Here is a 27,459-nt window from a genome sequence, read left to right as displayed (position 1 = left end):
GAGATTATTGTACTTTCAAAAGCCTTAAAAAGTGCTTTGAGATTGTTTTATTTACTCTGATTTCAACAGAATTTTCGAGTTGTTCATTAATTTTTTAACCTCAAATGTACGTAGCAATAGACTTCTGATTAGTACTGATAATTCTCTTCAGTGCCAAGATAGAATTAATCTTCAGATATGCGCATCCAGGGGTTTAGCCATAATTTAGCTTGTATATATCAATCACTTAAGTTATCACTCGTATATGTGTAATCACTATGTCTAAACCTAGTGGCAGTTTTAAAACAATTTTTCATGTAAATTGCAGGTATAGATATATAATTACTTAATATAATTAATTATAATTGCAGGTATCCTACAGCATAAAAATATACGGCGATTAACCGGGTTCGTATTTTTGGGAGCGTTCAGATGTTAGAACAAGTAAGTTTTTCTAAATTATGTCTAATATTCTCTATTAAGTATAGGCCAATATTCGGTGGATCATCAATTATTCGATGGAATAATATAGGTGTCGTATTTCAGCTTTCACTAGTTTGCGTGATTATTTTCTGCGTTTAAATTAAAACTCAAAATTTTTCATTTTAATTCGTTCAGTAGCTTTAGGCTCTTCTCATCCGTGTTTCTGATCAGAGGCACCAACCGTTTACAATGTAATTCATATATCAAGTCAAGGGAGTTGACGTCTGTATATATAGCGATGTAATTATGTGATAAATTAAGTGATGGAATTACGTAGTTAAGTGATCAATGATAAATTGTTTCTTGATAAATCAAATATACTGGCCGATAAATATGGTGCAGTATCTGACGAACTACCTGAGTTCTCTATACGTACTTGTGCGCAAAGAAGTTTTCTTTCGATCAAGCATTGAAATTCGAGACTAACGACGTCCAAAGTTTCCAAACTTCTCCCAGACATTAATTTTTACCAACCCCTCGTCAAGGCCCGTGATTGTCTTTATTTTTTAATCATTGGACTTCAATAATTTATCTTTGGCGACATTGATTCATCGGGTCGCCGTCGACAGGCATGTACAAAATATCTAAATTTATGGCATTTCTTCATATGAATTCATCTTGATGGACAGACACGAAACTTTCTAAACTAATAATAAGTTAATTTAAATTAGAATAAATTAAACTAATTAAATTTAATCTAATTAAATTATTTTTAATAATTTGAACCTCAATTTTTTACAAAGAATTTTTACTACCTTGAAATTTATCAATGACCGATAAAGTATTTAAAAATAAGTATTCAATTAGCACAAGCTGTGGATTTAAACCCTAATTTTCGGTGCTTGATTATACAGTTGCCCTCAATAATCCCTTCGTTCGAAAGCAAAAACTCGCACGCACACAAACGACTTTGTATGGCAGATGCCAGACCTTCAGGACGATAATAAGTCGAGCTCTGCATCCAGCGTGTGATGGCTTTGACGATCATCACCAGTTTTTGTTTTATTTTAAATGTCAACTTCCTGAAGCCGCGCACACAAAGCATCCCAGACTGTTTTCTCAACGTTCAATCTGCTGTACACAAAATCGATGCCGCAGTCAGAGTTCAAGTAACGAAAAAGTGATCGCTTCCAGAATAAAACCTGGAATTTAAGAGCTGCATCTGAATAAACATGTCAAGAACCTTTTACTTAATCGTCTGCATGCAAAGAATACGCCGCTCTTGCTTTGCAGTCGAGGTGATTCCTATACCTGCAATGCTTTTCCTAATGACGCGGATATAACGAAATATTCAATTATATTGACGCCTGGATAACAGCCACTTCTCATTTACATCTTGAAGCTTATTAAGTATTATTTCCGAGAAGAGGGAACCTTTTAAGTAAGGAAGAGGGAATAAGAAGGGAAGTAAGGAAGTAAGAGGGAACCTTTTCTCTTCCTAAAGATTTATTGGTAATTTTAGTTTGGAAAAATTGATTGTTATGTTGACTGTATTTCCCATAAGATTTTTACTCTCAAAAAAATTGGTTAGGATGTAATTTTCCAAGTAGCAAATGCCAATATTGCAATTAAAATTCCAGTTATTCGAGTTGTTTAAAATGCGTACGGAGTAACTAAGAAGAGAAACTTCTTTATAAATTACCGTTGACAAGATTATTTATTGCTGAAAGGTTAGTGAGTCACTACAGCAGTCGGGCAGCCTTATTGAACCATCTTAGAATAATTGTTACCTGATAGCAAGAACCAAAAAAAAACTGGCTCTTATGATAAGACTTGCCAAATATCACTGACCAGATGCAAAGTGACCTACTCCATAAACCACAATCAGAGAAACGTTAAGATAGTTAAACTTTATTTATTCATAGTGATTGTTTGCTTAACGATGTTTCACCAAGCATCTTGAACAAGAGAGAAAGAAATACAATAGGAGAGCGCGAAAATTGAGTGAGAAAGTGAATAATAGAGAGAGAGAGAGAGAGAGAGAGAGAGAGAGAGTGAGAGTAAAAAGTCACATCATAAACACACCCATGCAGTAAGTCAATTATCTATCACTCACCCAAGTTTTATCTAGGTTAACTATAGTTTAAAGTTCAACTCAGTTGCTCATCTGACGGAAGTTCGATTTTTTTTCGCAGGTGGCCCAGACTTGTAAGAGACGTCCTACGATCATGGGCAGCAAGGTGAGTTGGTATACAATTTATTGTATGGTGTATCCTCCTAAAACTATTATACTGAATCGATCATGGGCAGCAAGGTAAGTCGGTATACAATTTATTGTATGGTGTATCCTCCTAAAACTATTATACTGAATTTCTACATTCCATGCAAAAATTCCATGTAGGTAAAAAAATGAAACAAAAATGAATGAACTGCCGAATAAATTTATCTTTGATTCCTGTAAGCATTTTGAGACCACGATTCCTTCAGTAAATAGTCCGTGTTTTAAGTATGCTACGACAAAGAAAAAGATTCTTGACGCTTTCGAAGGTTTTCGATTGAATTTACTGTGAAATTTGACACCATACCTCACTCCTGAAAATTTCATGGTGCGATGAAAATATTATTTTAATTTTTTATTTGTAGAAATTTTTTTCTCGTGTTTTACAATTATGAATTTTCTTATCATGAGAGATACGTATAAGAAATCTTTCATCATGACATGTCAGATGAATGCAAACTTTCGTTGCAAAAAAATAACGTAATTTAAGTTATGTTTCAAGAGTTCCATAGATTAGTAGTTAGGTATAAAAATATATTCGTTTATAAAAAAATTATTATATTTTGGATGCATTTAATAAGGTAATTTTTAATAAAAAATTGATGTCTCTGTGAAGATTTTCCGGAAGAATTTTCAGTAACCGATAAATCAACTGATACGACATTGAGGATAACATAAATGTAGGTAACGACTTGATTTTTTTCGCATTTACTAACTTCAAAGATTTTCTAGCTCTCATTTAATCATTAACAATAAGTCAACATAATTTCAGGTGGTAGAAACGAAATCTCTGATCCACTTTATATCGAGTCTAATTCTTCCGGGCAAAAAAATATATATTTATATAACAGCAAAATAAAATTTCGGAATTTCTTGGAAAATAACAATTTTGGATCACGTTTACCGATTCACTTCGCAGCGTTCGAATTGAAAACCTAAATAAACATTTCCTCCTAAATTGAGCTACATAACAATTTTATCACAATAAACTTCCCTCACATTTTATTATTGACAAGACAGAGAAAGCACATAGCATTGCATCTCCCTTATTCCTTTGTGAGTTTTAAATTATGACTTCTGGCAGAACCTCGTCCAGACACTTTGCAAGGGAGCATGAACTGGTAGCATTACGACACCAGACACTTTACGGGATCATGAACTGGTAGTATTACGTCTAAATGGTTCCATTAAACGCAATTAAGTAGTTAACAACTTAGCTTTGTTGTGAAGCATCGAACGTCGGGCAGGGTGGGTACATATGCACTTTATTTTGCAATGTTAAACATGTTGACACTTAAACTGCCTGCTGCTGCTGCTGGTGTTTTTGCTGTTGGGGTTGTTATTTACTGTTGGTGTGGTTGCTTCAGTTTTCATTGCAGTTGTTTTTTATGAAGTTGTTGTTGCTGGTGTAGTTGTTGCTGTTGATGTAGTTGTTGCTGCTGGTGTAGTTGTTGCTGCTGGTGTAGTTGTTGCTGCTGGTGTAGTTGTTGCTGCTGGTGTAGCTGTTGCTGCTGGTGTAGTCAGCTGTACGCAGCAGCAGCAGCAGCAGCAGCAGCAGCAGCAGCAGCAGCAGCAGCAGCAGCTGCAGCAGCAGCAGCAGCAGCAGCAGTAGCAGCAGCATCAGCAGCAGCAGCAGCAGCAGCAGCATTCGTCCGCAGCGCAGCCTTGGCAATGAACCGCTCGCCGACAGTGAAAGTCGTGCGCCAGACGCAACGTTTCTGTCTCTCAGGACCATTCGCCTAATAATTGATATTTTATTAGTCATTCAACGATATTATTATTTTAAGAATGATAGCAATTAACATATGTATCTATAATTTGTTATTTATATGCAAGAGTCACTTTGGCTCATTCTCATATTATAACATCCCTTCGTTTATTTGTAACAAATTAATATGTGTTTAAAATGATCTTCCATGTACATTTAAAATTAAACTTATTGTCTTTCATCAGTACACGTAAGTCACTTGTAAAGTGAACTTGCACTGCTTCAAATTTATAATGATTCTGAATCGCATACCAGAACCTAAAAACGTTTGGCAAACTTCCGTAGACTTTTTTAGTTTGAGGAACTATCGCAGTTACTTGTAATGTTTTCGTTTAACTTTTGTTTCAATCATTACCTAAAGCCATAATGACATTACATCCATCATCTGTAAGAACAAAAGTACAGGACAACTGTCATCATGTAAAAATCAACATAAGTATCAATAGGGGTTGGTGGAGGTATTTTTGCCTGAATTGGGGAAACACATTCGTGCAAATTTCATTATTTATTTTCGTTTCTAATATTGACTTTTCCAGCTCGTAAAGTGGCAGCAAACTCCAATTACCTATGACTGCACGAAAAAAGCATAGGTAAAAATTTAATTTGGAAACTATTTCGAAACCGTTTATCAGTAACTAAAAATGATTTTCCCGCGTAATTTGGCTCAAAATCACGTATAAAATATTTATTCAATCTATATCAACTCTAATGCAGCAACAACCGTCATCTCTTAGTCACAAATTATTTTTGAAAGTTTTTTAGATACATTCTGCATAGCTGTGCCTGTATAGAGCCTCTGCATTTCAAAAATATAATTGAAAACATTCACGAAACTTTTGAACGTTTTACCATATGCTCAAGATATGCACGTTCATGACAATTTTGGACCTACGTTCTGTAGATCTGAATTACGAAGTAAAACATCGACCTGAAGCGTTAGGTAAAACGTATATCAGAAACACGGGGGAAAATGTAGATTTGAAGCATGAGGTAAAACATTGACCAGAAGCGTGAGGTAAAACGTATATCAGGAACATGGGGTAAAATGTATATCTGAAGCTTGAGGTAAAACATTGATCTGAAGCATGAGGTAAAACGTATATCTGAAACATGGGGTAAAATGTAGATCTGAAGCTTGAGGTAAAACATTGACCTGAAGCGTGAGATAAAATATATATCAGAAGCATGGGGTAAAATGTAGATCTGAAGCATGAGGTAAAACATTGACCAGAGGGGTACGGTAAAACATATATCAGAAACATGTGGTAAAATGTAGATATGAAGCTTGAGGTAAAACGCTGACCTGAAGCGTGAGGTAAAACACATATCAGAAACACGGGGGAAAATGTAGATCTGAAGCTTGAGGTAAAACATTGACCAGAGGGGTGAGGTAAAACGCATATGTGAAACATGGGGTAAAATGTAGATCTGAAGCATGAGGTATAACATAACACCTTCATGTGCGCGAAGGCTAAGTAATTATGCCCACGAATGCTCGTAAGCTCTAACATTCCTCCAGGTTATCTAGGTCACCTTTGGTGGAGTCGCTCGGGCGTGGTCCGCTTTGAAGAAAACGGGAAGCCGTGCGTACTTTGATGAGTAACTAATGAATATTACAGATCGGCTTGAAAAGTAGTTAAAAGGTCAATTATTTCATTATTATAGTATAGTATCTTTGGCATTGAAGAATAGGCCTGGATAGGCTTGTCGCCGATTCAATATTAAAACGTGGTGAAAATTTGCAATGATGTAATGAATGGCCACAGGACAAAGGGGACTTGAAAATTGTAACCAAATTTAATTAAGTAAACTCCTTAAAATTATTTATTGTGGATGCAAACTCGGGTAATAATTTAATTGGAGGAAGATAATTGGATTTACGAAGTGGGAAAATGCTCTTCAATATAAACTTGGCGACGCTAAAATTTCTAAGATCATTCCAAAACGTTTATCTAATCACCAATCTACCTCGCAAAATTCATAATAAATTATTTTTGAGGTTTTTACTCAGAGAAGTAGACTATTTGTTCTGTCTTGAAAAAGTTAACAAAATGTGGGAAAAAACTTCATCAACATTGACAAGTTTTGTAGGAATGCACAATAACTCGCCGGTATTTTCCCTACTTGATTTTCTAAAACACACCAGCTTATTTCATGAACAAAATTTCACTTACAAGGCGCAGAAATGGCTAAAGTTTTACATCATGTGATTTTTAAAGGTCATAGAAAAAAACGACTGTGTTTTTCGATCAGATTGCCGTGATCCAAAACGATGACATCTCACGACTGCAACGGGCCGAAGAAACTCACACCTTAATTCTGCGCGCGCGTCACCGTGACCGGCAAAAAGTGCCGTCCCGTTGTATAGGCTTATCATTTTTTAATTTGTGATTCAAGGTCCCAATTTATGCTTTAAGCTTCCTGAAAATGTACGTAGTTGAATAAAAATACACAGCTTTCAATTAAAAAATTAATGTTCTATAGGAATCAGTTTTGGTGAAGCTAATCACAAATTTGCGGTGGATTTAGCATGAAGAAAAACAATTTAATTCGCAGCACACAATATATCCCAGCGTATGCTCGCTGTAAGTTGTAAAATTCAGATCTACCGGAAAATGAAATAGCCGCAAAAGAACCCACACATGATGAATAGAGTTCTAAATAATATTTTTACCAGAAATTTACTTCGTTTAATTGTTCATTATAAGCAAAGTGCTTGAGGTAACTTCACGCTGGAGATATTTGTTCATTTTACTATTCTCGAGTTTGCTGCATGTGTATATTTGATTACGAAGTGGATCTTAGCGGTCGTTTTATGATTTATTTATAAGATTTATTATTCTAAACGTTCTATGATCATACTGTTTGCCAATGTTGAAAAAAATGTTTTGTCCTCTGCAAACTTTTTAAATCAATTTATTTCGTTGACCTCACGCAAGTTCAAAAAACACAACCTAATAGGCGTGGAAGCGTAGATAATATCGTTGGTTTTACTCTAGGCGTGCGAGATCGGAGTTCGAATAGTGGGTGGTAACGTTCACCCATGTCAGAGGCCTCTAGCAAATAACATTTTTTGACAGACATTACAAATTTTATTATATTGACCTTTGAGGAATCCCTCACTATTTTCCTTATAATAAATTTCATAAATTTTCCGATTGACTGATTGATGCATTTTCAATTCTCAACTAGATTGGGAAAATGGGATTGTGTTGTGATGGCTGGACTCGTGTTTCATCAGTATAGTGACAGTCATCTGATGTGAAATCCTGCATCTTATCGAATTTATTTTTTACTATTAATTAATAATTACTTTGAATTTTGTAGATATTATTCGTTGCTAGTACCCTGTTTAATTGCACTATTTTTCATTAAATGAGAGAATACCTGCCCTCAGATAAACCAAGTTTATATATAGTTGCTTCTATAGGGTCGAATGTCACAAAAACAGGAGCTATTTCGTTCAAGTTTGATCTGGTCGACTTATGCAAGTTTGTTCGCATTCGACGTCATATTTCCATGGGGCTGACACTGGTCAGCCTAAGAGATTCTTGTTTATTGGGTCATAGCTTGTTTTTGCCCTCTGCCCTTGCTCCCAATCTGGAGTGCAGGCGTGGGCAGTCATCCACTCTACCTTTTGCCATTCAAGAAATGGAAGGCTCAAAAGGCTTTAGCATCAGCAGGTATGACTCCTTTGTCGGGCACTTTACTAGTTAGGAGAACAAGGCTGGCGCACTACTTGTCTATGACATCAAACTCAAATTAATATTGCAAAAAAACTTGCCTTCTTGCTTTATGCATAATTATGCCTTTTGACCAATGAAAGGATAAAAAGGCTCAATATGTGAAAGAAATGAATTAATGAAGAATTTTTCAGCTTCGCGTAGAAATGAAAATCATTCGTGAAGCGTGAAAATTAAATGATTTTTAAGCTGTCAATAAGTGTATGACTTAACTCACATTTTGATGCCTTAGATTAGATGAAGTTTTCAAAAAAAATACTCGTAAACTCAAATAAAATGGACACTAACTCACGCTCTAATTCACAAAAGTACAACTTTTAATCCCCTGACCAGTTTAATTATGGTGCCTGCGTTTGAACAGGACAGTACGTCGACTGCATCACACAGTTAACTACTCGAATGCAGAGCTCTCCCGTGCACGTCGAAATGACTTATGATTCCCTAACCCTGAACTTCATTTTCGTAGAGCGCTTATCTCAGACCAGCAGTGTTCGTTCATCAAAGTAATGAGGCAGGTGCTCAATATATCCTCTTGTTGAAAGCCAGATGCCTTGTGGATGTGATTACTGAGCTGCCAGCATCTGAGTGCTTTAAAGTACAGTTTTAGCTAAACTGAAAACAAAGAAGGAAGCATACCAGCGTTATTTACAGACTCTTAAGACAAAGCGACTATGAATTCGATGATCTAAGGATCCGGGAAATCAGTTCGAAATGGAACAATGGTCCTCTCATGATCATTTTTTTTGCATAGCGAAAGTTTTTTATGTTCGATTCTGTTTCACCGATTCTATATTTATGGGGTTGTATACATTCACCCTATGAATTCCATTTTTAATGTTGTCAGTTGACAGAGAAAAGAAGCTAATTTACAAAGAGGTATTCGAACGTCCTATGATAAATGATTTAAAATGCACTAGTGACCTGACGGTATTCCGGCAATCACAAAATAAGAACGTATAAACAAAAAAAAAAAACTGTTTGATATTCTGCAGCGCAAGAAGTTTTACTCATCATATATTAAAACGAGGGTATCTTTCTGTAAATTTAATCATTATTAAATTCTGTATCAAAAATTATTTTTGTTTTTTAATTGTATTTATCGTATTAGCCTAGTCATTTGATAGTTACCATATTATTAACCACCAAAATGAAAGAGCCATATAGGATTTTTATTAATTGTTTAGCTGCAATAAAACTTTATCCCAGAATACATGTTTTTATATCAATTAACAAAACTTCAAACGCTGTTCAACGTATTTTTCTAATATATGTAACTCATATGTAAGTATTTTTCCGTTTTCGGTGCACTCGCCTCAGTTTCATCGAGCTTCCTTGAGTTAATCACATTCAGCTGTGCTCCCAAAAGGTCAATAGGCAATTCCCTCTGCACTCTCTGCCTGAATTACACTAACTTTTAGTCACGATCAGGTTCAAGAGATTTCAACCCTAATCTCAACACTTCAGGAAGCTGAAACGCCACATTCAAATATCATTAAAACACGAGAAAGGCCAAATTTTATCTAATTTTGGGCGAAGCCCAACTTGTTTACAACTGATTGCGGCCGATTTTTCGAGAATTTTTAAAAGGAATTTTCTGTAAATATTTCTGCAACCAAATTTAAAGATATATTTCGTTCTTCTTTAACTGGAGCATTTTTGATTCGAAACTCAATTGAAAACGAATTATCAACTAGGCAAAGAGTTTCCGGTAGCGATATTACTTATTCTTCAAACTTTTGCAGCATTTTTTGATACATTTATCGTCCAATCTTCCATTGTAAGCGCGGGCCAGCGAGGGAGAAGGTCGCTCTCTCGATAGATAGACTCTCCTAATGATTGCTGCCTGCCGCACGATGATGGCTACCATTCGTGCTCTCGAACAACCGGGTGTATCGCGGATCTGAAATTTAATTGAAGTGACTTTGACCCTCAAACTTGGCCGCGAAACACTCGCATCTGGAGGCTGAATTTTGGGCAAGAGCGTAGATTTTTTGTTGACTTGCAAATCAAGTGTCGAAAAAATAATTGTTTTATCTGGAGAATCATTGATCTGTATAATTCTTGTTATCGATTAAACTGAATGTTCGGTAAAAAGAATCGGCTTGGCCACAATGAACAAAGAACCCAATTTCAGCAACTCAAATCGATTTTGAAAATGAACGTCTAGATATTGAGACCTGTCATCTCCAAGTATTTTTGCTGCCTTATTTATCACAGAGGAAGTACAAGTTACTTCATTTCTTGTCTCCTTGGTTCATCATGACAATGTAATAAGAAAGAAACACTAACTTATATAAATTGGTTCTTATGCTAACACTATTGTGATTATACTCCTCATTTGCATCGATAGGAACAATATGGACAAGCGCTGCAGTCACAAGTTAAGGGCCGAGGTCGAGCCGTTGTTATGTTACAAGTTATGTGTTAAGTCTCATTTGTATTGTCTTGTTATCAGTTAAGGTAGCAATTTACTTACCCGATCTGATGATGCAACTTTCCTTTCGTCTCTTCCTTTCATCCGGGATATTTTCTGATGTGGTGTGTGCGAAAACAACGGCAATCGTCATGACTTTTTTGTACGATGCGCCACGCAAATGAGGAGAAATGTTTTTTTTTTTTGTTAACATCATCATCAAGTACTTTCATTTCTTTATTGTAGCAACAGAGTAGAATAAAAATTTCTGCCTGTATTTTAGAGACCTGGTAGATAAAGCATAATGAATAAAAAACCATTTCAAAACGTGTTATTTTCGTTCAGGCCACAATTTTTTTCGGAAATAATAGATATATTGCATGATGTAGGAACTAAGTAAATACCGCATCTTTCCGTATTTCTAAGGTTCCAAAATTATTGTATGCAATGAAGATTCAGTCCATGCTTTTACAATGCAAGTCTCAGAGTTTTTCTTTTAATCCTGCATCACTTGACCCAGCAGCTCGCCATCGAATCGAATGCTGGAACCCATCAACGTCTGCTGGAAGCCTGTGTGCTGATCGCTCTTTGTTTTAGATCACGTCTCGTAACTGGACGAAGACATTACGTTGTGCACGTCGTTCTAGCGTATAACAACCTTGAAGATAATCCAATAGTTTTTTCCTTACAATAGTTTTTTCCTGGTGAATCACTGCCTTTATTGGGCAATATGAAGGTTACAGAACAGTGATACAAATCAAATTGTGATCACTGAAATTGCGCGAGGCCATAGTCACGTGGTAAATGAATTAGCTCAACAATTCATGTATATATAGAACTTGGAAATCCTGACAATAGTAATTTTGTTGGCACAGTGAAAAAAAAATAATAATTGACTGACGGCGTCACTAGTGCAAAACGGAATCTTGAATTTGTCACTTTCTCTATAACGACTGCGACTATGAATAAAAAATATTTAGGTGTGGGCAATTGCTTAGACAGAGTTCATATTTTTAGCGCATTTTCTCATTTATGAAAAAAATGCACTATTGTGCTAGCCATGTCCGTCTGTCCGTCCGTCTGTCCGTCTGTCTGTCCGTCCTTGACTTCATGTTTTCGTCGACGAAAAAGTGCGCTCTCTGTCACTAACTGCAGTGAGTACTGAGTTATATTTTTTCGTCATGTTTTCCAGTGCATTTATTTTCGAATGCATTCATGAACTGATTTTCATGAACTTAAAAATTAATTCTTTTCTTCACAAGCATGCGGCCTCGTGAGATATGATGGCAAGAAGCCGTTAATAAATCTTATTGCAGGCGCCAAACCTTCAATTCAACCTCAATTGAAGGGCATACGATCGTGTGGTGAAATATCTCGAGCGATATTTTTGGAATCCCTTTTACATTCAATAATCATTGCTAGACCAGGAGCATAGCAAGAGGCGGCCTGTATTAGAAATCCTGCTTCTTATTATCAGAGTTCACGGCTTCGACTTCCTTAGTTTACCAGTTATTTTGGAAGCCTTTACTTTACTTAGTTTACCAGTTATTTTGGAAGCCTTTACTCTAGCGCGGAGTCGTTCCGGGCACAATGGCATGTCGAATATCACGCATGAGAAGGCAAGTTAGTGATTCTCAGAAGTGGAAAATAATAAAGAAAGGAGTTAAGACAATGGGTGGGGCGACGCTGGGCAATATATGCACTCTCAAAAAGGCTCAGTGAAAGTTTTTAAGTAAGTTTGCGCTCTGGAGCGGAAAATAATTTTAATAGTGTGAGAAAATTTGCAGCCTTATTTTGAATGCCATATTTTAAGAGAACGAAATATTTTATGTGATAAAATATTTTTCTGTAAATTAAATGTGATTAAAAAATCTCATGTGATTAAAATATTATATGTTTAAAAAGTTGTATGTGAATAAAATGATATCAAAGTAGTTTGAATGAAAGATACGAGTCCAAAAATCCATCTCATAATTTTATTAAAATTCTAATAACTTTAGAAAGTAGAGGTTCAACTACTATATCCAGATAAGCCAATTCCTTGCATAGCTCTCCATCAAGTTGCTGGCAGGCGTTTCCAAAACGCATAAAAAGTTGTCTTTCCACGCGCGTAAGGTGGACTGCGTCACGTGATCTAGACGCCATCAACTGCTGCTCGAACTTTGACCCGAAAACTTCGCTTGACACCAAACTGACCTTGCTCTGCAGCTCTCAAATTTAGGCTTTCTCGGGCTCTACTATAACCATGAAGTTAATCCCATACACGGAAATTGTCTCACTGAGCTGAAAAACACGTTAATGATGTTGTCGGCTTGACTGTAGACAACGCGTCGGGCCGACTTCCATCAAATTATCAGTGTAACGACGGGGGTTCTCTCCAGTTAATAAACTTCAGATGTTTCTTGTTACGATTCTGTACCGACCTCATGGCTCAAGTTGCTTAAATGTCAACAGTGCGAATTAATTTAATGATATTTGTTAGTTATAACGTCTTAACGAGTGCGTGTTTCTTTCAAGTTTTGTAGCTTAGCAGCACAGCTTAGTTTAATAAAAGTGCCTTCAAAGCATTATTTCAAATCTAAGCGCACCAGGTTATAAAGCTGCTGCATTACTAATATGCGGTCTGAAATACATATTTCATGATATTGGGTTCTTCTAGGTATTCACTCGTAATACTCATTTTACGCGGGAATTATACTAGTATAAAAATTATAAAAAATTAGCTGACATTTTTTGATTCGGAAATTCATCATTCACAGTTAAGCCCTTCAGCTTCACAGCTAAGAGGGAAAAAATATAACTCAGTACTCACTGCAGTGAGTGAGAGAGAGCGCATTTTCTCGTAGACGAAAACATGAAGTCACGGACGGACAGACAGACAGACGGACATGGCGAGCACAATAGTGCATTTTTTCCATAAATGAGAAAATGCGCTAAAACTAAACTGAAAACTAAAGTAAAAACTAAACTAAAAACTAAAAACTAAACTAAAACTTTCGTCTCTTCGACAAAAACGTGAAGTCACGGACGGACGGACAGACAGACAGACAGACGGACATGGCGAGCACAATAGTGCATTTTTTCTATAAAGAGAAAATGCGCCAAAAAGGAGCAACTGAGCTTGGAGATCATTACTCATGCTGCGTTGCAGTTTCCAAACGAAGTTTTCTTCTGTCCATACGAAGTGGAATAATGATCGAGCTAATCCGATTTATAACTTAATATGCCCGCTTGTGCAATTTTTTCCGTTTCTTATCTTCCTAAGTCGCCACTCTTATGTTTCATTATTTTCAATCACAACCAAGGCAGTTGACATGCTGCTGAATTTGTGTAAAATTAAAGCTTTGAAATATCGTTTATACTCTTACAAGGGCCAGCGACTCTTGCAAAACACATTCTTTCTTTCCTTGACAATATTTTCGTATGGTCTGCATGATAAATTCTTTGTTTTTCTCTCATATTCTTCAAGTTATCTATAGCTTCGAAGGAATTGTTAATTGTGTTTAATAATTTTTTTAAGCTGTGTTCTTAATTTATTAGTAACTTAAAATTTGACTATGCAATATTTCAAAATTGGTGGTGATTCGATTCTATAAAAAATTTTTTCATATGCCACAGGAATTTATTTAATCTCACAAATTACCAACAGATGAATTGATCAGTTCAATCTAACATCAGAAATTTTTCTGTGTTATGATATAAAAAAAAAACCTGGAGATAAAATAATAGAAATTATCAATTCATCATTGGACAAAAAACATAATTTTTTTGTATGAACAAGGTCCTCTGTGCCATATATGATATAAAAACCCTGGAGATAAAATAATCGAAATTATCAATTCATCATTGGATAAAAAAAAACAATTTTCTTTGTATGAACAAGATATTATTCAGTCAAACAAAGAGCAGAACCTTTTAGTATTGTCGCATTCCACGGCAACTGAGTTGCTGAAAATACAAGCGAAACGACTCAAACGCAAGCCACTTTTAAAATTTTCCATATTTTTTGTGACCAGATATGTCTCAATCGTACCTTCTAATCAATAGAAACAAACCGTACCTGTTCTCAACATTTCAGACTCTGTCTTAATTCCAATTGAACTGGACAAAAATGCACCTCGTTTACGATGCACTGACCGCGCACTCGACGTCAGGCACAAGCTCAAGGTATTGAGTTACTTGAGTTACAGATATGTCTCAATCGTACCTGCTAATCAATAGGAACAACCGTACCTGTTCTCAACATTCCAGACTCTGTCTCAATTCCAATTCAACTGGACAAAAATGCACCTCGTTTACGATGCACTGACCGCGCACTCGACGTCAGGCACAAGCTCAAGGTATTGAGTTACTTGAGTTACTTGAGTTACAGATATGTCTCAATCGTTCCTCCTAATCAATAGGAACAAACCGTACCTGTTCTCAACATTCCAGACTCTGTCTCAATTCCAATTGAACTGGACAAAAATGCACCTCGTTTACGTTGTACTGACCGCGCACTCGACGTCAGGCACAAGCTCAAGGTATTGAGTTACTCGGTCTCTCCTTGAGGGTCGTTGGCCTTGGGCTGCTCCATGGGCGCGGCGGCAGCGAGTAAGAAAGATCGGGAAGGGTAAGCGGGCGATGTCGTGGCCAAGGTGGGTGAAGTGCAAGCGCTCTACATCTTAGGACTCAAAAAGTCGACTTGTATTAGAATATTTATGAAAATATTCTAGGAATTTGTATGTCAAGGACTAAATAGTTGAGCACCTGAAACCAAAACCGGCCATCGTTTAGTGTTATTATTTTTTAAATTAATAAAATGACAGTCCCATTAACAAGGAACGTAGCTTACAACCTGGAAAAAAATTGTTGGACTGATACATAACTTTTATATTTAAAATAATCGCAAAAAGGATTCTTCTGCTGCAGTTAAACATACTGACCCATAATTTCTTCCTTAACCGTGACCTCTACACAGGACTTAAAAACCACTAATTTGTAGTCAATTGACTAGCAGAACCTTACAGTCACGCACGGACGTCACTTGTAAGTAATGCATCGGTGGCTTCCGATGCCTCGAGCTGCCGGTGACCCTTGCTGTCCATTGACGTTCCGGCCCAACGATTTGTTCAGTACTTTATTGTTAAAGCAAAGCGTAACAAATCGTACACTATTAAACGGAAAATGAATTTCATCGTAAACAACATGCTAATTAAGAGTCCAACGGTAATGACAGTAAAGAGTTATAAATCCCATATACTTTCCCATTTCCCTCAAATATTTATGTAACTTTTTTGTCTCCTATTGTCGATATTTTTTATAAAATATATGGAAAACATGTTCTCCTAGTATATGTATTGCATTGGATTTCTTCGAAGTTTCTATGTGCGTCGAGCTTCAAAGACGATTACTTGCTAGTCACAAGTTTCCAACTGCCCTCAGGGGGGCAATTTCAGGCCTTTAACGACCATTGAGCTTCCTGGTCCAATTGCTGTTGTCTCCAATAGCAACGATCCATCAATTTAAACGAAGTGGAGGAACACCAATTGCATTCCGATTGCTCTTTTCTTTTCTGAATTTTTTTTGTTGCTAAAATACAAAGAGATGTGATGTAACGAATATAGCAACGTCTTGCGTTTTTTCATGCAAAGAATCTGCAAAGATTTTTTTTCAAGCAAAAAAATAATTTTCACAACAAGTCTTGCTTTTAAAAAAATTAGCTGTTTACATCTATTGAGGGGAACACGTTTTTCAAATGCTAGCATTTATTAAAAATGTTTCAAACTTCAGAATTTAGAAATTTCGATAATAGTCTTCGAATTTAACAGTTTAAATGCCTAAGAGTGGCCGGATTTTTGCTTGCCAAAGCAATTAAAGGTCGGGCGAGGGCATCACGAGCTTTGCCCGAGGTGATGCCTGCAAATATTGACGACTTTCTGAACCGTAACACTGGCCGGCAGGGCTGACTGAGGTTTGCCCAACGACCTGACAAGGGCTTCCGCTTCCTCAATTAAATTAGTTCAAGTCGAAATGTTCTGGTCAGTATTGATGAACTGGAATGAAAACTACCTATTGGTTTGAGCTCTTGTGATACAAAGGTTCAATAATTTGTCATGGCTTAACCGTAACACTGGCCGACAGGGCTGACTGAGGTTTGCCCAACGACCTGACAAGGGCTTCCGCTTCCTCAATTAAATTAGTTCAAGTCGAAATGTTCTGGGCAGTATTGATGAACTGGAATGAAAACTACCTCTTGGTTTGAGCTACCAGTGGTTCAATAATTTGTCATGGCTTTGCTTTGGGAATAATTTTAACGATTATTTGAGTTTGTTTTTTCAGCTCCTTTACAAATTATATTAGTTTTATTTTTGATGCAGATAATTATAAGTACATAAATGCCGTCATAAATTATGTTCATCATGTACCAATACTCGATCACATATTTGTTACGAAAATTGGATGCAATTCTTTCCACACCGAGATCTAAAACTGTTGTATATCAGTAGAAGATATTCTGATATAACGACAGTTATGTGAGCAACAAACAAGATTTAAAGACACAAGTGTGGCCCAAATTAGCGTGAACCCACCATTGCTAGGTTTTTTCGTTTCCCATTGAATTCCAAATTCCATGGGAGATTCCTAATCGGCTGTACGCCTACGCAGTGCAGTCTTTCATCCCTAGTTTGACTAATTAATGGAATTAGCCAAGAGCGAAAAGAAAGAATGGGCTAAAAAAGCTATGACATGATCTTTTCTATAAAAAAAGTAATTTTTCATTTCCAAAAATGTTGGGATTGCATTATTGTTTTAACTATACAGTGTTTCGCAATGCTTATAAATTTTTCAATAACATGCATATATCCCTGCAAGGAGGTAATTCATAAGGTGTAGAGTTTGTCAGGATGACTTGTTAGTTTAGTGATAGAGACGTCGAAGGGACACCCTTAAAAATGATTAGACCTGGGACAGTCACAGTTTTAATTCATGACGTGATACGTCATGAATGTCGTAAGGTATAGAGTCGTAATGAGTAAGGTATAGAGTCGTAATGTCGTAAGGTGTAGAGTTTGTCAGGATGACTTGTTAGTTTAGTGATAGAGACGTCGAAGGACTCGTGACGCTGGAAGAAAAAAGCCCGTCGGTCACGCGAGGCCCGGCGGTCTTTCTCTGTAATGAGAGCAGCTCACGCACACGCACGACGGAAGTGCGGGCGATATATTCATTGCCAAGTTGAAGGACGAAGAAAACCTTGTAATATTAATTTATATTAGGTAGTGTATTATACTTGACACTACATTCAGAAAAATGAATGGGTCAAATTGTCCGAATAGTGACACACTTTCTGCATGTAGCACTGATACATCCTTTTTCCAGGGAAAACTGGGTCAGGATGGCCCACGCAAGTGCAAATTGTGCGTCGCTATTTGGACAAAGCCTCTCAAATTTATATTACTTTTGCTTCTAAAGAAGCGGCTTCTGTTTTTGAAAAAAGAATGTGCTTGTAACTATTTTTTCTCAGAATATCTTCCGGAAAAAATACATTGAAATATTTGTTGGTCCCAGCCAAATTTCACCAACTCCTAAATGCTTTTCTCAAGTTCAATACAGCATAATCATTCATCAGTTTCACGACCAAGTTAAATGCAGAAAAAAATAACAACATTTAACAAGGTGCAGCTGCGATCTCTTATTTTATGGGAGCCGTATTACAATTTTACTTCCGAGCACGTCTTTTTATAGCAATCAAAAAGAGCTTACGAGAAAGGCAATGCGTGACGCGTATCAAGGCGCGTTCGCGGTAAAGGTTAAGTGCAATCTCTGACTTGCTGGCGACGACTGTACTCGTATATGATCTTATGCATTTTACATGCCCACTGAGGACTTGAGTTTATATGATCTTATGCATTTTACAGGCCCACAGAGGACTTGAGTTTATATGATCTTATGCATTTTACGGGCCCACCGAGGACTTGAGTTTATATGATCTTACGCATTTTACAGGCCCACAGAGGACTTGAGTTTATATGATCTTATGCATTTTACGGGCCCACAGAGGACTTGAGTTTATATGATCTTCTGCATTTTACAGGACCACAGAGGACTTGAGTTTATATGATCTTACGCATTTTACGGGCCCACAGAGGACTTGAATTCCTATACAATGTACATTGACTTTGAAAATTTTACTTCCGACTTTTGCTATTAACTTCCAAATTTGTGTCACGAAATTCCCGTGTTAAAATCTCTCTCTCTATACCTAAAACTATTTTTTGAGGGAGAGAGTTTTTACTTCAATAATGTATCGATTCATTATCAAACGCTCATTAATATTTAGAACCATTTTGATCTTCAGATGCGCAAAGTTGATAGAAATAAACCAAAACTTTTCTCGATCCGTGCAAACGCAATGATGGAGCCATCGCCAAATTATATACCACAGAGTTATTATTATCGCGTTTTGACCAACATTGCACACATCCTTTGGTTGCGATAAGAACCTAAATTATTTATCGCTTGACCAAGGTCCAATTAAGGAGCACAGCCACTAGCGCTGTTCTCATTTTAATGGATGGGATTTATTTGGTTCTCACATAGAAATCTGAATGAATTATTTATAATTAAACTCCGCGGAAAAAAAAATTTTCACAGCGACCGTGATATATATCGATTGTATTCTACTAACACAACACCATTTTTCTTGTATATTTAGTCGGCTGACCTAATGAATTTTTCAGTTAAACAGGAAATTGCCATTTATTCGTCTGACCGAATTAACCTTTCAGTTAAACAGGAAATTACCAAGTTAACTTGAGATGATGATCTCGATATCGTCACGCAGTCGTACGAGGGGCATAGTTCCACTTCCCCAGTAATATATAATATGCCAATAATTAACATGCCTCGTATGTGAATTAAGTTCCCAACCCCCCAAAATTTATATTTTTCAGGTTCAGCAATATCGTTTGTTTTAATTCACTAAATTATTGCTAATTTTCAGGACATGTGGGTATCACATTCCGGTCATTTTAATTTATGACATCATTCATCTCATTATTTATTAATGGTTGCGTATTGGACCAAATAAATTGATATGTACTTAATGTTCTATCTGAATTTTTCAATGACAAAGGTAGTAAACCTTCAAATGTTATTTAAAATATAGTAATAATAATATCGATAAGATACAAAATTGTCAGGTATAAGAACAGACCAATATTAATTTCGTTTCTTTGACATGGCAAATAAAATTAGTTACCGTTCTCAGATTTATATTTTTATGATATAGTAAAAATAAAATCAATAGTTACTGGGCCACTATTTTCGTTGTCGAGTTTTTCATTAACTCCATATACTTAGAAGTGTAGAGGTTCAGAATGTTAGGTCACAACAAGCGAGTATAGCTCATATTAGCGCAATCCCAAGATTTGCATAATTCTAAGTTGCTTTGCCGCCAGATATAACTACATTATCATACAAGGAATAGTACTTACAATATTCCATGCAGGGTATGTATTTTATATATAATATTCAATTTTATTTATGCTCATGAATTGCAAACGGTCAAACAAGACCCAAGATTTGCATAATTCTATGTTGCTTTGCCGCTTGATATAACTACATACCGTACAAAGAATATTACTTAAAATATTCCTTGTAGGATACGCATTTTATATATAATATTCCATTTTATTTAAGCTCATGAATTGCAAACGGTCAAACAAAAGCGAGTCAGCGTCATGATGGTCTCATCTGGCGCGCATCTTCACTCGCTCGACCACGAAGAAAAATTTATGGGGGATAGCCACGCATATTCTGCTGAGTCATGAACAAATGCGAGTCTTCCTCTAATGTCTCTATTACTTAACAGATAAATTCTTATTCTTGAACGCAAAGAAAGCTATAGGGGAAGATTGATGACCAGGGACATGCAAGTTTCTCATGCATCTATGAGCGAAGTCGTGCTCAAAAGAAGATGATTTTGTGAGCCGGCAGTCAATAATCTGTCAAAAAGAAGCGTTACTCGGCCATTATTGAGTTTATGAAACTCAGATTTTGTAATGTCAATGCGGGAAATTTATAGTTTTTATGTACATTTATATTGATTTACAAGTACATCAATATTTCCAACGCGATCTGTCAGAAGAGTTGGAGGCTGAGAAGAGTTAGAAGCAATTTAGCGTTGACCGCAAAACAGCGTTAGAATCAGTTAAGCATTAGTAGCAGTGAAGCAATTAAACATTATTAGTAAAGCAGCAATTACTAGTAGAGAATCAGTTAGAAGTAGAGAAGCAATTAGTAGTAGAGAAGCAATTAGAAGTAGAGAAGCAATTAGAAGTAGAGAAGCAATTAGTAGTAGAGAAGCAATTAGAAGTAGAGAAGCAATTAGAAGTAGAAAGCAATTAGTAGTAGAGAAGCAATCAGTAGCAGAGAAGCAATTAGAAGTGGAGAAGCAATTAGAAGCAGAGAAGCAATTAAACATTAGTAGTAGAATAGAGTGAGAAGAAATTGAGCGTTGAGAGCACATTCTATATATCGAAATTTCATACCCGTTTACTGCTGGGAAAAGTTCCCAATATTGCCAATGAGAACGGCGATACAACTGAAACACCTAGGCGAATGAAAAACCGAAACAACTGAATTATATTGTAATACTATTCATGGATATTCTTTATCAAGTTCGAGCATTCAAATATGAAATTTACCTTCAGATCTTTTGTGCCAACACGGTATTCAAACTTTAATAAATTGGATAATTCTAATACTTTAGAGATTGTTAATAATTGAATTTTACTTCATTGTTCCTCGTACTTCTTATCATCAATCATATTCATTCTCCTTACTCTAAATTCTTCGCATTGCTAGCTAAGCAAAGACTTCACTTCAACACACTATAGTGTGTTGAAGATGCTATAGCATCGAAATTAAACACTCTCGCTTTACATTCTGTAATCTTTTAATTTTTAATTAGTGTAATACTATTAATAGCTAATACCACAGTATTCAACGAGTTTATTTCTGCATTATAATTGTATTGGTCATGCTAATGAACAATTTAATTTTCTCACTATTTCGTCAGGAGCCTCTGCCACGGAATTATGCAGGGCCAAACCCAAGTGAAGTTAAACGAATTTAACGCAAAACACGAGCATTGAATGAATTCGCTACCCAGCATTATGTAGCTCACCACAACCGCGTCGTTCAGACAATAAACTTGGTTTTCCCAGGGCTAACTGTGCGACTTTATTCCCATGAATTCCCACGAATACCACAGAATGCTTTATTCTCTGAGGATTTGAACGCTGTAAATGATACAATATCCTCGTATATCAGAGTAAACGTCATTTAAGGTGAGCCAATTGAAATCATATTACCCATTCGACAAAACTTGACTGCTACGTTAGCGGTTACAGCTGTGCTTTACTTACCACGTTGAATAAACACTTGGCAGATTGATTGTTACTTTTTAAATCCTGTCACAAGCTTCGTTTGGGAAGCAACATAACTTCCAAATTAAACATACGCTCTAAAAATTAATTTAGCTCATTTCAAATTATTTTGCTAACACTAAAAAATAATTTTTAACATACCGAAGAAAAATTCGTCGTTAATGAAAGCAGGGAGGAGACAAACGAAACCCAACGTTGAAGTTTTATGTATTATAAGTGAGATGTTCATTAAAAGAGAGGCCTACTGAATTTTACTCAAACATGTGTGATGCTCTCAGTGAAATATATATTACTTTATATTAGTCAGAGAAAATTTAAACGGAAATGTTTTCATTTCAACACTAGTTAATAAATTATAACGAATAATTAATCATAGCATAATAGGTCATCTCATTATACCCCATTTCAGTTAGGCTGAAGGTAGTCTACTTGCAGCGCTATCCTTAGCATATGTTACTTGAATTCATGTTGATGCTAACTTGCACGGTCCACAATTCACTGAAATTAAGCTTGGATGGTTAGTCTGAAAGAATTTCCGTTTGAATAACTTCAGTGTGAATTTTTTCTTGACAGATGCAAGTGGTAATAGCGGTGCTGTGTCTGGCGCTAGGCTGCCACGGCGCGGCGATGGCGGGACGCTATCAGCCCAAGTTCGAGTACAGCAGCGGCGAGAACGGCCATCAGTACATCAGCTACAACTACGGCTCTAATGGCGTGTATAAGTTCTCATACCAGCTCAAGGACCAGAGCAGATATGAGGAACGCGATGAGGACGGAGAAGTGAGAATGGTACTTCACGTTTTCGTCGACGAGAAAATGCGCTCTCTGTCACTCACTGCAGTGAGTACTGAGTTATATTTTATTCTTACTAACTAATTTTAGAAACCTTTATTTTCCTTCAAACTAAGGAATCTCTTTTAGTTTTTTGTATGCTTTGGGTGAATTTGTAAATTTATGATATTTATTGATTTAAAATTATGTTGGATTAGTCTCCAAATTTGGTCAGATAATGCAGTCAGATAATGGTCAGAGAATGCAGTGGACAGTACGCACCATTAAGTCGTTATTCTTGACCTCTAGTCATGTCGGAAAATAACGAAGAAAAATGTCAAAATTGTTAACTTCTTAACAAATAATGTGTTTAGTAAATTTCCAATTTCATGGCTTTAAGTCAAGCCTGCTTGAACTGAATATTATGTATTATTTTAAGAGAACGTTGTCTTTTCTTTCGGGGGCAACAAAATACCGTCAGTCGCAGATAAAAGTGAAAAAGACAGTCTCTAACAAATTGTTGTTTACAGCAACAAGTTTACCCTGTGTCATGCAAGTGACTGGGTGGCGATACACTCGATAAGCTTGTTTTGGATTATCTGAAGGAATATAGAGTGGGTTCATTTAGTCCAACATGAAAAACTGCTCGGACGTGTCACTTCTGCAACGCACGCGTGACATGAGTGACGCATGTCACTCATAACTTAACATTTCGGCAGTTGTGACACGTAACTAAATACTGTGCAGCGTTTTCACATTCTACAAGTAACTCTGGCTAGAAAATTTAGATCCTGACTTGCGGTTTTAAAGTAAAAAGCTATCGAATAATACGTTTTTAAATCCTGGAATTTACTATCTCATCGCGTTTGTTACAGTTTAGGAAAACGTAAACGATATTACTTGATTGAATTAACCGACACAATATTGGAATAATAATGTTAATTAGCTGGAAGCAAGACTTGTGTATGTACGCTGTCTGAAATGAATTAATTTATTGCAATCACTTGTAATATTCTGTCAACTCACGAGCCTCTATAGCAACGAAAGCCTCAGGACCGAATACAGCAACGAATATATCAACTAATATATTAACAATTTAAATTCTACATAACCACTAAATGAGGAATAAATTGAAAACCATTATTCTGTATAATTATTTCAGTGGGCATTGTAATACCAATTTTTCATGAGTTCCCTTAATTAAAACTTTTTTGTGCTGTGTAGGTGGTGTTCCAGGAGTCGCCCTTTAAGCCAAATTAACGCCATTAAATTAACCGGTATTGTACAAATGTATTTCAATAGTTTTCGTAATATCAATACATTCGACAATTAGTTCCTATTAATCTATGGAGAATTTGGCGCCAAAAAATCCCATCCCGTAATTTTCTTGCTCGTCCTTCGTGAGTAACGGTAATTGCTCTAATTTCCGTAAAGAATTTTTGCGGTCAAAATCTATCAATTTGCCCGGCGGTGATTAATGGGCCAGACTTAGAGCGCGCCCAGTGCCATTGTTCCATTGAAGGCGATGAATTGGTCCGATGGCTATCAGTTGAAGTCGGATGCCGTTAATGAAGATCGTATAAATGAAATATTTATAGCCATGGTATTTATGTGATTCTATGATTAATTTTGAATGGCAATCCTGAAACACGATTTTAACAAGTGACATTAAGTCAATAATGATCCTTTCAATGATTGCAAGGAACCTGAAATTGTGTTTCGCGAAAAAGTAGATTTCGAGCTAAATTAAGTTAATTGCACTCTCTGATGGTCTCGAGTTTTCTAATTCGTTTCAATCTCTAACTTTCAGTCTGGCAAGTAGCTCTAAGTTTAAACAATTGACGTTCTTCAATTTCCGAAAATGTATCCCTTAATTAATTATCATTTTGCTTCATTGACTTAATATGATTCTAAATATTTTTCCTGTGGATATAAAGCTATATAGTGTTTTTTTCTTTGTTGTGTAATAATATGTGTATATTATCGTTATTTTTCCTTTGGATATAAAGTTCTATAGTGGTTTTTTTCTTTGTTGTATAACAATATATGCATATTATCGTAGGCTCCCGAGGAGACTGAAGACGTGAAGGAGGCGCGCGAGGCCTTCAAGAATTTCTACGAGGAGACTGTCAAGTACCTAGAGGCTCTCTCATCTGGCGAGGGCGGTGACCGTGGCAGGGAAAACCTAAATGAAAAGGAAGAAGAAAGCGACGAAGATGAAGAGGATTCATCCAGTGAAGAAGATGAGAATACTGGTGACGAAGAGGAAGGCAGCAGTGAAGAAAACGACGAAGGAAACGAAGAAGAGAGCAGCGAAGAAGAGAACGGCGAAGAAAGTGACGTTGAAGTAGGAAAAGCTGTGAGCCCTCAAAGCTCGAGTAGGATCTACGACAATAAGAAGAAAACTGATAATAAAACAAAAAGCTCTCCGAAACTTGAAAAAAGCAATAGAGGCAGCGGGAAATATAAGGCAGGAAACTAATCGTTAACGAATATCAGAGAAGGGTGTTTGTACGAAATTGATTATCCCAACAAGAGATATCAATATCATAATTCTATTTTTATTTTGTTATGAAGCTTCCATTTGCCTTTAAAAACACTTTCTGTATGTGGGAATGATGAAACAAATTTGCAGAAATCATCTACAAGCTAAGATAATTTGAGTTACAACAAACCACTACATGTGTTTAACATCATTTCAAAATTGTGCATCTATAACGATAGTTATAGATGCACTTTTATAGATGCCTTTGCAACTAAAAATGCATATTGCATTTCTGGAAGCTTTCAAACTATGCAGTATCGCTTCACTCCAACAATTAAAAATAGGAATACATCATCAATGATTACTGATTCCATAATTTCGATTCGTACTAAATTTGTTGTCGTGCTCCCCCAATTTCTTTCCAACAACACAGAATTTGAATATGTAGCCTCCGCACAGAGCAGCTTAAACTTGTCAATTGTCATTCATGCAGCTTCGGTATAATATTGCATAACAATTACCTAATACATCGCTTCAAGTTTCACGATGCATAAATTCAATTTAAAAAAATTTTTCGGACGTCTATGCATAATCCAGTTCAATTGGAGCAGTGTATAATGTCCAAATCTACGAAAAAAATCTGTGTGCGATAATCCAACGTTTGTAAAATATCTTGCATATTGAATGATCCGCTAATTCATTCTCGGAAATACCGGATTAAGTGAAGCGAATATTGTTAGTACACAACGCTTTAAAATTGTCACTACTCGTGTAGTTAATTTAAAATTCTCATCCACCAGTTTTTCATTAATATTTAACTCATTTTTATATGCCAGCTGAGAACTCAAGTTTCAAAGTGTCACCATGTATCTGTACTTATGTATATAGTAATTTATTCTAAACTATTTCTTTGTCGTTAGTTAATATAAAAATATATGTGTTTAAGCAATGGTAAATAAATAGTAGTATGGAAGACATATTAATATCCAAGAAGTATTTTTAAAATCAAAGAATATTCTAGTGGAAACCCTAAGTCATAATTAAATTCTGTGCGTCACGCGTAAAAATCAATGCTCGTGGAAGGTGAAAATTTTTCCAAAAGTATGAATTGAAAATATTATGTTTATTAACAAGGTGAAAAATGCACGAAAATATCAGCTCGATATTGATAAAGCCTAATGAAACAAATAAGAAAAATAGTCTACCATATTTAACGGATAACTGCCAGTGATGGAAGCATTGAGTTATTTACACGGCCATTACGAGTCCCGCATTTCGTGACCTCAACTGACTTCTGACACGCAGAGCGCTCTGCTGGAATGCAGTTCATGCGCGTCAAGCACTACAGGGAAATCCTATAGATATTCGGTCCATAGATGCACGTTAATTTATGCAGTATCAATTGGAAAGAATGAAAATTAATAATTTTAAATAAATAAATTTGCAATTAATATTATTTAATGTGGATACAAAATGAAAATCAATTTGGCGGAAAGCAGGAAAGGAAGGAAACGACTGAAAAAAATTAAGAATAGGTTCAAAAATTACCAATAGTTTGATCAGCTTCGGCAACTTGGAGCAATTCTCCACTTTAGTTCGCGCTACTCGTATTGGTATTTGATTTTTTTAATTTGGCTGTCCTGTGTGATATAGTCTTATGGCACAGTCTTATATAGTCTTATGCATGCTATTGTCTTACCTGAATTCCGGTAAAAAGTTTTAGAAAAAGTCAAGTATCATTAAAAGAAAAATTACCTCAGGAAAATATTGAAAGAAAAATTTGTGTTACAGGAAAGATTTGCAATGCATAATGATTGTCGTGAACTTTACTGGGAATTCATGTGTTAAAACGTTATTTTTTATCCTTCCCATGCATTAAATTACGAATAGTTGACCGGGTCTCTCGACGGGGTCAAAAATGTGATTCTGGTCAACTCAGCGATGCTTTTAAAAGACAGCAATTCTTCATTAATAAATAGTAAGACCATTTAAGGCTGGAAGAAAATAGGCAATAATATTGTTCACTGATGCACAAGAAAAGACACATTGATAGCCTGAATATCTTAAGAGGAGGAAGGACTCAGGATATGAAGTTGTCCCTCACATTTATAAGGGAAAACTGCCGTGGCCATTGCAAGTAGATTAAACTATTTTATATAAGTTATTT

General features: G+C 36.1%; 1 protein-coding gene across 1 annotated transcript; it reads left to right on the top strand.

Annotated features, from left to right (window-relative positions):
- The first annotated feature begins 2,600 nt into the window (after positions 1–2,600).
- Positions 2,601–26,265, top strand: LOC108671665 (nuclear polyadenylated RNA-binding protein 3-like). Its single transcript, XM_047880314.1, has 3 exons — positions 2,601–2,642; positions 22,610–22,816; positions 24,870–26,265. The coding sequence occupies exons 1-3, from the start codon at positions 2,631–2,633 to the stop codon at positions 25,287–25,289; spliced, it is 639 nt and encodes a 212-aa protein (XP_047736270.1). The 5' UTR covers positions 2,601–2,630; the 3' UTR covers positions 25,290–26,265.
- The last annotated feature ends 1,194 nt before the right edge of the window (positions 26,266–27,459 follow it).

The sequence above is a fragment of the Hyalella azteca genome, unplaced genomic scaffold (assembly GCF_000764305.2).
Source record: "Hyalella azteca isolate HAZT.00-mixed unplaced genomic scaffold, Hazt_2.0.2 contig5174, whole genome shotgun sequence".
NCBI classification, from domain to species: domain Eukaryota; kingdom Metazoa; phylum Arthropoda; class Malacostraca; order Amphipoda; family Hyalellidae; genus Hyalella; species Hyalella azteca.
This window is presented reverse-complemented; position numbering and strand designations above follow the sequence as displayed.

Bases quoted from the DNA above. Each gene is read 5' to 3' on its own strand.
- LOC108671665 (XM_047880314.1), top strand. The intron at 22,817-24,869 runs GTGAGAATGGTA...ATATTATCGTAG, and splicing joins AACGCGATGAGGACGGAGAA to GCTCCCGAGGAGACTGAAGA.